Source organism: Platalea leucorodia (assembly GCF_965183815.1).
Source record: "Platalea leucorodia genome assembly, chromosome: 14".
Lineage (NCBI taxonomy): Eukaryota > Metazoa > Chordata > Aves > Pelecaniformes > Threskiornithidae > Platalea > Platalea leucorodia.
Window position 1 is genome coordinate 6,139,437 of NC_138836.1, and position 12,415 is coordinate 6,151,851.

The following is a 12,415-nucleotide window of genomic DNA, read 5'->3' on the forward strand; positions in this document are numbered from 1 at the left end:
ATGCATAATACAGATTTCCAGCTGCAAATGAAGCAGGTGTTGGCAATAACGAGAGCAGTGTGTGGTGTGGGGCTCGGAGGAGCCGAGAGGAATTTGGCAGCACGTTTGCTGGAGCCGGGCCGGCCGTCGGCCTCGCGTGCGGCTGCTGCTTTGCTGCTACCTGCGCTTAGGGGGTGCGGTTGGAATGGATATCATAGAAACAGATGAGAAAGCCAGACATCGCTGGGTGGAGGCTTTCAAAGTAAGAGTATTTGATGCTTTTCTTTCTTTGCCTTGTTCCCGTGCGCATCAACACCAAACAACCTTTACAAATAACCAGAGAGTGGCAGTTAATCATAGATTTTAATAAGTCTATTGTGCATCTGTGCTTGGCACTCTCTCTCCTTCCCTTCTCCCACACTGTAGAGATGGGAGCTGACAAATTTTTATAATTGAATTTTCATAAATTCATCGCTTGCAAGTCTAATCTGAAGGAAGAAACCCCGGCGCCCCTGGTGCGGGACTCGCGTTGCTGTGAGAGCCCGGAGATCCCTCCCTCAGCCGCTGGCAGGTCCGGATCCCTTCTTGGTGAGGCAGAGTCTTATTGCAAGAATTTGATGGGGAAATCAATGGGGAAAAGTTGGAGGAGGATTTTGGAGCTGTAAATGATTTTCCTTCCAGCATCTTCAGCTAAGGGAGGTTCCAGGTTCCCATGAGCGTGTTTGCTCCGGCATGGAGAAAGGAGGAGATGCAGGGATGCTCCGCCGGCGGGTACTGGCTCCCTCCAGCCCCGCTCCGTGCCGTGGGGACGGCTGGAAGGGGAGGTTTGCAGCTGAATCGAGACTAAAATGGGTCTCAGGCTGCCTAAGAGGGGTTGCACGGGCTCCTTGCACAGAGGCTTTGCCGACAGGGATTTGAACAGACCCGGCTCAGCAGCCTGGCTGAGCACATTTAACTTCAAGCCTTTGAAAGTTATAGGAGGAGAGAGGCAGGGCTAAAGCCAGGCCTAATTGGAGTGGAGGAGAAGCGCTCTAAAGCAGATGTGAAAAGCTAGAGAGCTCCACAGACTTTGGTTTGAATTCGGGAGCTAAAGTAGTGCAGTAAAGAGGGGTTTTTTTGAGCACAGAGTAAATAGCGGATTCGTCTGTTTGTGTACTGCTTGCGAGTGCAATAAAGCTGAGCTCATGGCTAATGCAAACAGTTTTCATTAAGAAATAATCAAAAATAAAAAGCCATTTCACATGCTGATAAGAAACCAGTTGGGTTTTATATTTCACCAGCAGTTTAAGCCATACTCAAAGCCATTTATCTTTTTCCAGTGCTGGCTGCAGAGGATATGAAAAATGTAGCAGGCTGCACATATGTAATTAAACTTTTGGCAGAATCTTTGCCCTGCAGCTTTACTAAGAAATTCAATAATGATAAATCGAGTAGAATATGTAGAGGATTTTTTGTGAACAAGATTTAAAATAATGTATGTGGCACAGATAATTATTTGCCACATAATTGTCTTGGCAACGTTCTTGCGCGTACCCTTGTCTGATTGTGTCAGCTATTCTTTAAAAACCACCCCTTCGTTCTGCTCTTATCACTACTCCAATTTGCTATTGAGGCTTTCCTGATTTCCAGCCAAGTCCGTGTTTAGCCGTAATTATTGTTTTGTTCCCCTTAGCCTGCAGCGTTTCAAGATGGGAGCACTTTGGGTGCTGCATTTTGTATGACAGCCGCGCAAGTCCCCTCCCATGCTGTGTCCAACACCGTGAGCTGGTATCATCAGTCCCCTGTAATTATCTTTTTTTTTTTTTCCTTTCCCCACAGCAATTGGAAGCAAAACGCATCTCTTTTGACCCATGTGCGGTTTGTAGTCTCACTGTTATATGTGACACTACTGGGAAAATCATGCTGGGGTCGTCTCCCTGGTTTTGGTGTTGCTGCCTTTATGCTCTGCTAATGCACCAATAATTTGTATGGGAGGCAATTTTGTGTTCAAATTGTCCATCTAAACCACCCTCTGCGCTTCCCCTGGAAAAGCTGCATCTATTCTGTTCATTTCCCACAGATCTCCCCCATTTGCCGCTGGCGGGAGCGGAGCTCCTCGCCCCCACGGGCACCGTGGCATCCCCCGTCCTTTCTCACCGCCGTCCTTGGAGGTGCTGCAGATATGCTCGTAAAAAGTCTAATTTTCATCAGAATTTTTTTCAATAGTAACAAGCAGACTACTTGTAAATAAAATAATTAAAAAAAAAGGTATCTAACAGAAGTGATACCTGTGTGCTGGGGCTGAATGGATACCTTAGCAGGTGGCAGGCTCATGTTAAGCAACAGAGCTGGTCTGGGCATTTGCTTTCATTAGTGAGAGCCGTGAAATGGATCTTTTCTGGTAATTTGATAACGGGGAGAGAGTGCTGCCCAAACGCCATGGTAATTCTCAACAGAATGGGGAGAGCTGAAACCTCCCCAGCTACGCCACGCGAGGAGATGAACGTCGGCCGTTGCATCCCTTGCTCTGCTCCTTCGTGGAGCTGGGGCAGCTGAATGCCTGCGAGGGGAGCGTGGATATCGGTGTCTGATGCTCTCGGGCATCTGGTTTCCGCAGGTACGGGCAGCTCCGAGGCTCAGAGGTCCCTCTGCGGCATTCACAGGTCCTCTCCGGGGCTTTCCCCTGTGCTCGTGGCCAGGCGTTCAGCAAAGCACACTTTTTCTCAATGAAAATTCACCCACAAATGAAGCTCGGGGGAGCTGAGATCAAAGCCTGGAAGAGAGAGCTGGCAAGGCTTTGCTTTGGTGTTTAAATGCCGGCAAAACCTTTGCTTTGCCTTGCTGCAGGAGTCCTTGGGGACGGTGCTGTTTCGCGGTGACCCCATCAAATCCAGGGACAAGGGAAATAAGGAGAAAGGACGGCTGGAATAAGGCAACAAAAAGCCTTATAAACCAGCAGCTCCAAGCAGTGGGAGCTTCCGTGCGTCAGTGCATCTTTGTGCTTGCCGGGATCGGTTCGGGCAGCTGGGCCAGACTGGAGCGGGAGGTGGCTCTTCCCTCCCTGGGCGCTCCGTCGGTGTCCCGAGGGGACAGCGAGCGATCCTGGGCGTCGTGCCAGCACGGGCAGTCCCCCCCCGCCATCAGTCCGGGGATTGCTGCCATTCCCCAGGTAACGGTGCACGAGAAATAGCCGAAAGGGAGATGGGAGCGTAATAGCAGGGGGACAAACCAAGGTCTTTGCAAGCAGAGCAGATGCCAAGGCAGAGTGGTTCTGTTCAGAGCTTGAAAGTTAAGTTTTTGGAGGCTCTGATGACATTTGGTTTATCGGTTCTGTTAAGTGCCAAGTGAAAGGCAGCTGGGAGGTTTTGAATTTTTGGCTTGTTCTGCCTAAACCATGGGGGCAGGAACTGAGACACCTGGGGTTTTCACCCGTGGCTCTGCTGTGGATTTGCTCCGTGGCGCTGGGTGAGGTAGTCCTGCCTCCTGGGCCCGTCCCCTACCTGGGAGCACATGGGCATCGGCCATGCTGTAATGATCAGATTGTCCCTGATAAAGTAAATCCCTGGATTTACTCATTTTGTTTAGCTTATCCCGGAGAAGATGAGGGTGATGTGGTCAAGGACTTGGCCGGAGCAGCAACGTGGAGCGATGGCCGGCTCCTTGACTTGGCGTGTTGTTACGTGCGCTGCTGCGGCTGGAAGGAGAGGCTGGATCGATGCTCCAGCCTGAGCCTGGTCCCAGTGCAGAGCGGGGGTAGATGAGAAGGAGGTAAGAGAAGAGCTAAGATTGCAAAAGATGTGTTGGACGCAGGCTTGTGCTTGTTTGGATGGCACGTGCTTCTTTTGAGTCAAACAGGTGCGTTTGTTTTTAAGCAGTCTTAAAGTCAGAAACGCTAAGGGTGGACTGGACCAGGTCACATCATGAGATGAGTGAAAAGAAAAAGGAAAAAAAAATAGAAGAAAATTGCCAGTGATGGAGTAGCTCGCCTGGTGTTGGTCATGCCGTTCTTAGCTGGTGCTGTGAGAGATGAGAGCGCAGCAGAGGTGCTACCACACTGTCAGCAGGCAGCTTTTTTGGCCTGATTTAAGAAAAACCAGGTCACTGATATTACATTCTGCGTTCTCCCTGCATTCCCCCAGCAGATACCAGAAGTCTGCAAAATGCAAAGCTTCCCCAGCAGCCACCGAAACCTCCGCTTTCAGCATTCATCCTGCATTTGTACCTCGCCAAAACTGCCTCAAGAGCCTAGGCTGCCCTGGCTGTCGCGGCGTTGCGGTCGCTTGTGCTTTTATTGAACGCTTGTTGCTTTCTGTAAAGGGAGAAATGCTGGTGTTTTGTCACTTGAATGTAAGCGCTCTTCTCTAAAGGTCGTGTAAACCGTTTTTCCTCCTCCCTGGAAAGCCCTTGACCGGGATTCCTGCACCTCTCTGCATCCTCGCATCATCCTGGGTTTTGTGTAGGTGGTCCTGCAGCGTGAGCGATGCCGGGAGCCCCGGGGCAGCACGGGGCCGGTGCCGGGGTGCAAACCCATGCCCGTTGTGCTGCGGTGATGGGGCTGCCGGCAGCGTGCTGGGTGTAGGTCCGCGGGTCAGCGTTGGTGGCTGGGGCAGGGTCAGCTGAGGATAACACTGAGGGGCTAGGGGGACATGTGCCAAGCAATTAAAGTAATCCATTGGTCTGGCAGAAGAAGGGAATTTCATCTGTAAGTGGCTTTAGCCTTGGCTGCCCCTTTGCCAGGGGTCTGCTGCGCCAGCGTTCCTGCGGTGAGTTGGACAAGCCGCTCTGCTGGATCTGGTTGTCCTTGCTATTGCTTAAAAAAAAAATATTTATTTTTGTCCCTGCAGGCTGGAATGAAGCTCTGCCATCAAATGTTACTGCGCATTATTGACTGGGCTAGGATTTGGGGACAGAAAGTGTCTGGCTCCGTATGGCTAATGACAGTGACTGTGTTTATCTGCGCAGCATCTTGCTCTGTTTGCAGAGCGGCAGCGGCGATGGCCTTTTGGGGGAAAGCGCGAGAGTCGCGGGCGTTGTGGTTTGCGGCCCTGGCGATGCCCTGCAGGGACGCTCCTGTAGCACAAGAGGTGGCAGGAGGGAATCTGCCGGAGAGGCGTCTGGTCCCACTGCAGACAAGTGGGGTTTTAGTTTTTGCCCTGCTTTTTTGGTACCAAAATACATTAAATTCTTGGTTTTATTTTCTGTGTTGTTGAGGACCATTTCAGGATGCCTTTATGTGTCCGTTTTTGTGTTACAGATGGCAAGATGCGAAGTGTTGCTGACACCCCTGCTTTCCCAAGGTGACCCCTTGTGTCAATTTGCGTGAGCCCTCTTACGCCGAGGTTCTGAACCGGCGCTGAAAACGCACGCTGCGCGGCGTGCAGCGCGGCGGTCAGGCATCGTCCTGCCTCCGAACAGCAGGGGAAGCCACTGGCGTTCGGTCAAAACTGTTTCAGGAGGCTCCTTACACTGTGTCTGCGAAAAAAATCTTGGGGTGGGTGGGTCAAGGGAGAGGAGAGAGAATGATATAAATCCAGGGCGAGAGAATTATATTGTTTAAATGTCAAATCTTTTTTAATATGAAGCTGTAGCTGTTGCTGTGTGAAGTTAAGGAATTTGTGCTCCTTGTTTCTTGGCTTCCCTTCGCCTTTTCACGCTGAAGGTGAACAGCGAGGGGCTCGGTGTGCGTGGGCTTTATTACGGTGCTGCCTGGTGCTCGTTCCACCCTTCACAGCCCTAATTGGGGCTTGGGTTTTAGTGGTGTGGTTTTAAATAACCTGTTGAAATAGAGCTGATTGATAGTAATGATCCTGCTAGGAGCAGAGGTCCGGGGGAGCCCAGGGTTATCCGGTGACGTCTTAGCAAACGGCAGCGGCAAATCTTTTGGTAGAGGAACAAATAGTCACTAAATACAGCTCAGGGCACTCGTTTCATGACAGGGGTGAAATCAAAATGAAGTGTTACAGGGTTTTCCTTCGTCAGCGAAGGCAGTGGAAACGCAGACCTGCCAGGTTTGGGGTTGGCGGGGGGGAACAGCCTGGTCTCGCCGCGGGTCGCTGCGGCTGCTGCTCGGCAGCTCTGTGCTCATCATCCCCGTCAGCCACCGGCCCCAGCGCTCGTCCCCGCCAGATCCAGACTTGGGGTTTGCAGGCGGGCGTGAGCCCGGGGGTGATGCTGGGGAGCTGTGCAGGGCCGGGAGCGGGTCCCCAGAGGAGGAGGAGGCAGAGGATGAACTTCTGCTTTGCCTCAGGGTCTCCCTGGCCCGTGGGCTCTGTGGTCTGCGTGGGGGGAAACCCCCGACCCTAACCTGAAATGAAGGGGAAGGGGGGGCAATGCACACACCTTCAGCCCTGCTTTGGTCAGTGTTTTTTCTTCTCTCTGCTTTTTCCTTCTGGGAGAGGAGGCAGTAGATGTCCAGCTGTCCGTCTGTCACCCTCTCGGCTGACCCGGCTGTTTTCTGTACCCCCAGACAAAGGTGAGAACGGGGAGCCCTACCAGAGGAGGAAGGGTGCGGGGGCCAGCCTGCCAGACGGCCCCCCAGTGTTCCCTGCGGCCCGGGACGGTGCCCCAACAGCCGGCAGCAGCAGCTGGAGGCGGATTATGCTGATGATCCTTGCTATAACCATCCACAACATCCCAGGTAAGTCCTGTCTGTCTGTCTGTCCATCTATCGCTGCTCGCGGGCAGCCTCTTCCCAGGGTCGGTGCCATCCTGGGAGGATCGTACAGGGCTGCCGCCTTCCCTCCCTTCTTTTTCTTGCTGCTTGCAGGTGGCACTCACCGAGTGGGTGCCTGGGTGCCTTTTGAGAAGGTCTGTCACGTCAAATCTTGCTCTCTTGGTAGGGCTGAACCATGTAAGGTCTTGGCAGCAAAACCCCCTATGAGGGGAGGGCTTGGGGGGGGGGGGCTGCGGGCTCGGGCTTGCTGCTGCATCTTGAACATCTGCAGCCCCGCTCGCTATTGCCAGCCTGTTGTGAGCAAAAATTATAAATCTGAGAGTATATTGAGAAAGATGACACTGTAGACAGCAAATTCTGGTCTCTCTTCGTTTCTCTTCTGGTCTGTGTACCAGCAAGAGGTGCATTTTAAAGCACCGCTTCTTTGTGGGAGCTTGTACAGTTGGGGTTTTCTTCTTCAAGGGATGGAGTTTGCCAATAGATGGAAAACTGGAGAGCCCTGAGTCTCAGAGGGCTGTGTCCTTCCAGGGACTGAGCTTTGAGACTACAAAAAAAGATGTGATAAAAAAAAAAAATAGATGAATTTGTAACAGCTGAGGACACTCAGCTGCTTTGTAACTCTTGGTGATGTTGAAAGTAATAGAAGGCAACCTTTTCAAATGCTTGCTTTCCTCCTCTTCCCTCCCTCCTCCTCTTCTTCCCTTCCCAGCTCAGTCTCTGCCTGTCTCAGGTTGTAGCCTGGATGGGGGGGGTGCAGGGGGAACAGGAAAAGGCTTTTCTGCATGACTTGGATCTGTAAACTTGGGGGAAAAATGATGAGTGCCTTTGGAAGAGCCGTGGTTTCCGAGCTGGCGTGAACGCGTGGCTTGTTGGCAAGGAGGCGGCTATTGTCAGCCGTGAGAGCTGCTGCAGCACGGGGCTTGCTTTAACCGTCAGAGCCGGCGAGGGGGGAGCTGCCTTGTGTCGGCACGTGTGCTTTAAGCTTTCGAGAGCGACTTTTATCCAATGCCAGGGCATCTGTCTTAAATTCCATCACTGGATGGGCTTCCCAGGTGAGAAGGCACCGTTATGGGTCTGTAATCACAGATCCTCTATTTCTCTCCCTGCAAGGGCACCCCAGGATTGAATGGCAGGAAAAAAAAAACCAAAGCAAATGCACAGCAGGCTGTCTCGGTGTTGGAGCCGGGCTGTGCGTGGGCGTTCTTCTCCTTGAGCTCTCGTGAGCTGCCGTCCTTTCCAGCCTTGCTGCTACTTGCTTGTCTCTGGGCAGTAATTGCTTCCTTCCAGCCGGTCATTGGTTCCCAGCGCCTTTGGGTGCTCCTGCTCCTATGGATTTTCCTCTTTTCATCCCCTTTTTTTTTTTAATTATAGGTAGCTAGCTCAAATGCCTTAGTTCAGCTCTATGTATTGCTGGGGGAGGCAGATGCCTGGCAGACGAGGCAAGTAGGGAGCTTTAAATTAGCCACACACGCAAAAAAAAGGGGAAGTGCTTGCATGGAGCAAACTGTAATTGGATTTCATCCTTCAAACGAGTGTCAGGGAGCCCGGGTGAAGAGCTGGGCGGTGTGTGGATCTCGCAGCCTCGGGCCGTGTCGGCTGGGGATTCCTGTCTCTGTCACTGGCAAAAAAAGAGAGTTTTGTAGAGGAGTGAACAAAGCATCACCTGTAGCAATAGGTTAATGGCAACGTGGCCCTGGCTGCTGCAGAGACGCTGGTCTAACCTTTCATTGCTTCTGCAAGAGCACAAAGCCACCCTCGGATGGTTAGAGGCTCAGAAATTCTGTCTTGCATCTTAAAGGTCACAATATTAAAGCTTAGTCTCCAGAGAGGTGTGTGCGAGCGGTGGCCTGCGGATGGTTCTGCTGCTTGGCCCCTGCCCGGAGGCTCGGCTCAGCTCAGTGGAGGTCTCTGGGTCGCGGTGGGGGTGTCTGTCCCTGCCAAGCCCCATCCCCAAAGTCCCCCTTCTGCTCTTTTCCAGCTGGTGGTGCCTTTCCAGCAGCCCCACAGCGCTGTTATGGGGCTGGGTGGGTGACAGTGGCTGTTTGTGCTCGGTGGGGCCGCTCACCGATGGCAAAGCCCTGTACCAATGTCCTCCTTTCAACGGGGATTTGCCCAAAGTCATCCAGACGTTTCAAGTCGCAGAAGCTGGACTTGAGCCCGCGTCTGCCGTTGTGCTCCCCAGAGCCCTGCCTGCAGGTCACGGCATGCCAGCACCAATTTTGCCCTAATAAATAATTCAGATTGTGATTAAAAAGGGAGCTTGTGACCTGCCCTGCTCATTACCAGGGTCTCTGGTCTTTCTTGCATGAAGCAGATGCTGGTCCAGCCTCTTGGTGAGCATCGGGACGGGGCTCGGCTTGGCTTTTCCCAAAGTCCTTTTGCTTTCCCGGCAAAGTCTCAGCAGCGCCGGTGGCGCTTCTCCGATCTGCTGCGGCCCCTGCCTGCGGCGCAGGGTTTGGAAACACTGTAATGCTCTACCTCAATTATCATCCCTGCGAGCGGAAAGGCTGACACTATAATTAGCGCAGACTCCTGCGGCGTAATGACACCTCGGTTAGCGTGTGGGGCGGCAGCGCCTGTGCTGGGGGAGGAGGCGGGAGGTGCTGCGCCGAGAAGTTGGGGATGTTCGGCGCCTCGGCACAGCCGCCAGACGCGGGCTGCCGGCTCTCCCAGCCCCTGGGTTTGCAAAATCATTCGGTGCTCGCTTCGGCAGCAGCACGCGGCTCCGTTACCGCGTCTGGTGCTTGCTCTGTTTCCCCGTGAGCCCAATGCACTTGCAGGGACCCTGTCACCGGAGGGTGTCCGGGTGGTTCCCAAGGGTTTTATCTCCTACCCTTGTCTTCGTAACGCTTCATAAAACTTCACATCCCTTGGGGGGGGCCGCTGCAGCAGTGAGGATGCAGCCAGGAGGGGACTGCTCCTGTCCATGCTCACCTTGCTGGACCTCTGGTCTGGCCAAGTGCCTCTGATGGCCTGGAGGTAGTCTTGGACCTCTGAAACCTGCAGTGTTTTACAGCTGAGCCCAAACTCTTACCAAGTCCCTCCGTCCGGTGGTTAAAACCCTTGCAAGGACCGTGTCTGGCCCTGTTCTGCCCTGCCGCTCCTGGGGAATGGGCTCCCTCTTATTATTGCCAGCAGAAAACAGCTTTATTTACTTTGAGCCCCATTTAGGGATGAACATGTTTCAGTCTTGGCAATGCATCTATCTTTGGTTTCAGGCAAATGTGCTAGAAGCCAGTTAATGTGCGGGTGAGATAATTGAATGTAAAGACCAGCCTCTCGCATTCAGTTTGTATTTAGTGGGCTCTGCCGGCAAGCAAAAGGTTTGTTAATTTGTTCCAAAGCTGGGACTGGCAATGTAAAGAATAAATTGATAATGACAGGAGATGCCAAACTGCAGACTGTTCCTGCTAATTAATATTCATATATGCTGGGTTTTAGTGGAACATTAATTATGTATTTAATCAAGCCCTGTTTATTCTGGTTTATCTTTGTACCTTGGGTGGCTGTTATGCTGAAGACTTCACATTAATTAAAATGTTACTGGTGTATCACAAATAACAATTAGCGAGGTGTGAGTTGAACCGCCTTTCTCTTTGCGCTAATTTAGAAGGGAGGAGGAGAGCCTGGTAGGATGGAGTTCGTGGGGCCGTGGGGCCGCTGCCGGCTCCCCGGGGAGGCCCTGGAGGGGTCTGCTCTGCTCTGAGCCGAGCCGTGGTGGTGTGCAGGCAGGGACGTCCTTGGTGCGTGAGATCCGGGGGGTCTTCTGGCATGGAGATGCTGCAGGAGCCCCTAACGCTCACACCGCTCTAGGCGAGATGGAGGACAGGACCAAGGTCATGTTCTGCAACCGTCTTCATGCCCTGGGGCTCTCCCTGGAGTCATGGTGCTCACAGGGGGGTCGCGGGTGTCTGTGCTTGCCTGGGACCCTCGGTGGCTTAACCAGAGCCTGAGTCACATCCCTGTGGGTGTCCATACGTGGCAGTGGGCACGCTTGTGTGCTGGATAGGGAAGGAGTTGCAAATGTTTCCTCTGTCTGGTTGTGGCGATGCCCTGCCTTGCTTTCCTCTGGCTGTTGGGAAACACGGGTTTCTCTTTCACGAAAAACAGCTCAACTGGCTGGGATCCTGCTCGCTGCAGGGACCACGATGCCCCATCCCTCCGTCACCCCGAGGAACATCCCCGCCGGTGCACCCTCCTCTGCTGCTGCTTGCTCCCTGGGGAGGCAGCGGGGCTGCTGCTGGGGCCGGTTGCTGGCAGGCACGCGGTGATGCTTCCAGCCACCCTAACGTTGCCAAGGAAACCTGAATTTTCCTTTTTCTTTGCAATGTGGTGGGCAGAGCGGGGCAACCCCAGACCCCAGCACACGCCACGAGCCCATCCCCAAGAGCTGCATGCAGAGCAGGAGTCATCCGCTTTGCTCGAGCCCTTTCCTTTCTGCAAGAAAATATCTTGCTTTTCCATATTCAGTTCTATCACCCCGTGTTTGCTCCCCGATTCGATTTCTGTGACGTTTCTGCCTCAGGAGTCACCGTTAAGCAGAGGTGTCTGGGAGGGAGCAAATGGGATGCGGCAGCGGCGCCGCGGCGTGCACAGAGCCGCCGGGTCATGGTGCGAGGTGGCACTGACGTCCCCTGCTCGCCCCCCAAATCTCACATGGCTCCACCTGAGGCTTTCTCTCCAGCTCCCATTGCCAGAAACCCATTAACAAGCTGGATTTTTTTTTTTTTTCTTTCTTATAAGAGAACGAAAAAAGCAAGGAGCAGGACAGAGTGCGTGAGCCAAATATGGAACAAATTTACCCTCGGTGGCGAAAGTGCTGAGGGGAGGAGGGAGGGATGGTGGGGTATCGCTGTGGGCAGGAGGGAAAAGATTTTAAATGGAGAAACTTTTAGATGGTGATGTCTATGGGAAGAACAAATGAGTCTCCTGGGAAGCTGCACTGGGTTGGGGGGAAGGTCCCCGCACCCCCAGGTGACAGCATCCAAGTTCATCCCCCTTGGGACTGCACTTGGAGGTGGCAGCAAGAGGCACCCGGCTGCACCGTGCTTTGGCATGCAGCAGTGTTTTTGGGGACCCTCCTTCTCTGCTTGCCCAGGAGGGAGAGATTTAGCCCCAAAACTTGTGGGTCGGGTCCTGGCCAATGCTTAGAGTGGGGGTGAGGCGATGCCTGGGGGAAGATATAGCCCGGGGCCGGTGCAGAGGAGAGGGTGCAAGATTTATGGTGCTGGCACCCTGCTTGTGTCCCCCTGTCACCAGGCTGGCATCAATGTCTCTGGGTGTCCTCACATCAAAGCACAAGAGAGTCCTTCGTGTACGGTGGCAGTTCCTCGTGTTGGTGATCGGTTTAAGCCAGGCACCTCCTGCCCGTCCCCGTGGCGGCTCTGCGGCACCTCTCCATCCCTAAGGAAGGCGCAGGCTGGCAGCAAGTGCTGCTGCCACTTCGTTTTATCCCAAGGAAACAGGGGTAGAAGGGAAGTCTGTGCCAAAGGATGGCAAATGTCAAATTGATTCGAAACACGCTTGTTTGCAGCTTTGCCTCGGAAGGAGAATGGTTCAGCTGAGTGCCCTTGGGCCAGATCGCGTGAGACCTGCCTGCTGCCCTCTGCACGGTGGGATTTGGCTGGGGATGGCCCCAGGAGTGAGAACTGCCCGCTTAGATGTGGGAGCTGCCTGGACGCTTGCTTTTCTTTATGGCTTCTTACAGCTTTAACCAGTTTTAATGTCCTTTTACGTGTCTCCTGCTTTATGACTGTCTCGGGGAGAGGAGCAGACGGTGGGTTT

General features: G+C 53.3%; 1 protein-coding gene across 6 annotated transcripts in view; it reads left to right on the forward strand.

Moving 5' to 3' along the window:
• The window catches only part of SLC39A11 (solute carrier family 39 member 11), a 116,855-nt gene that overhangs the window by 66,013 nt on the left and 38,427 nt on the right, over nucleotides 1-12,415 (forward strand). For all 6 annotated transcript variants that reach the window (XM_082326882.1, XM_082326886.1, XM_082326887.1 and 3 more), the window contains exon 6: nucleotides 6,425-6,595. In XM_082326882.1, coding sequence (XP_082183008.1) covers nucleotides 6,425-6,595 — 171 coding nt within the window. The remainder of the gene's footprint in view (nucleotides 1-6,424; nucleotides 6,596-12,415) is intronic.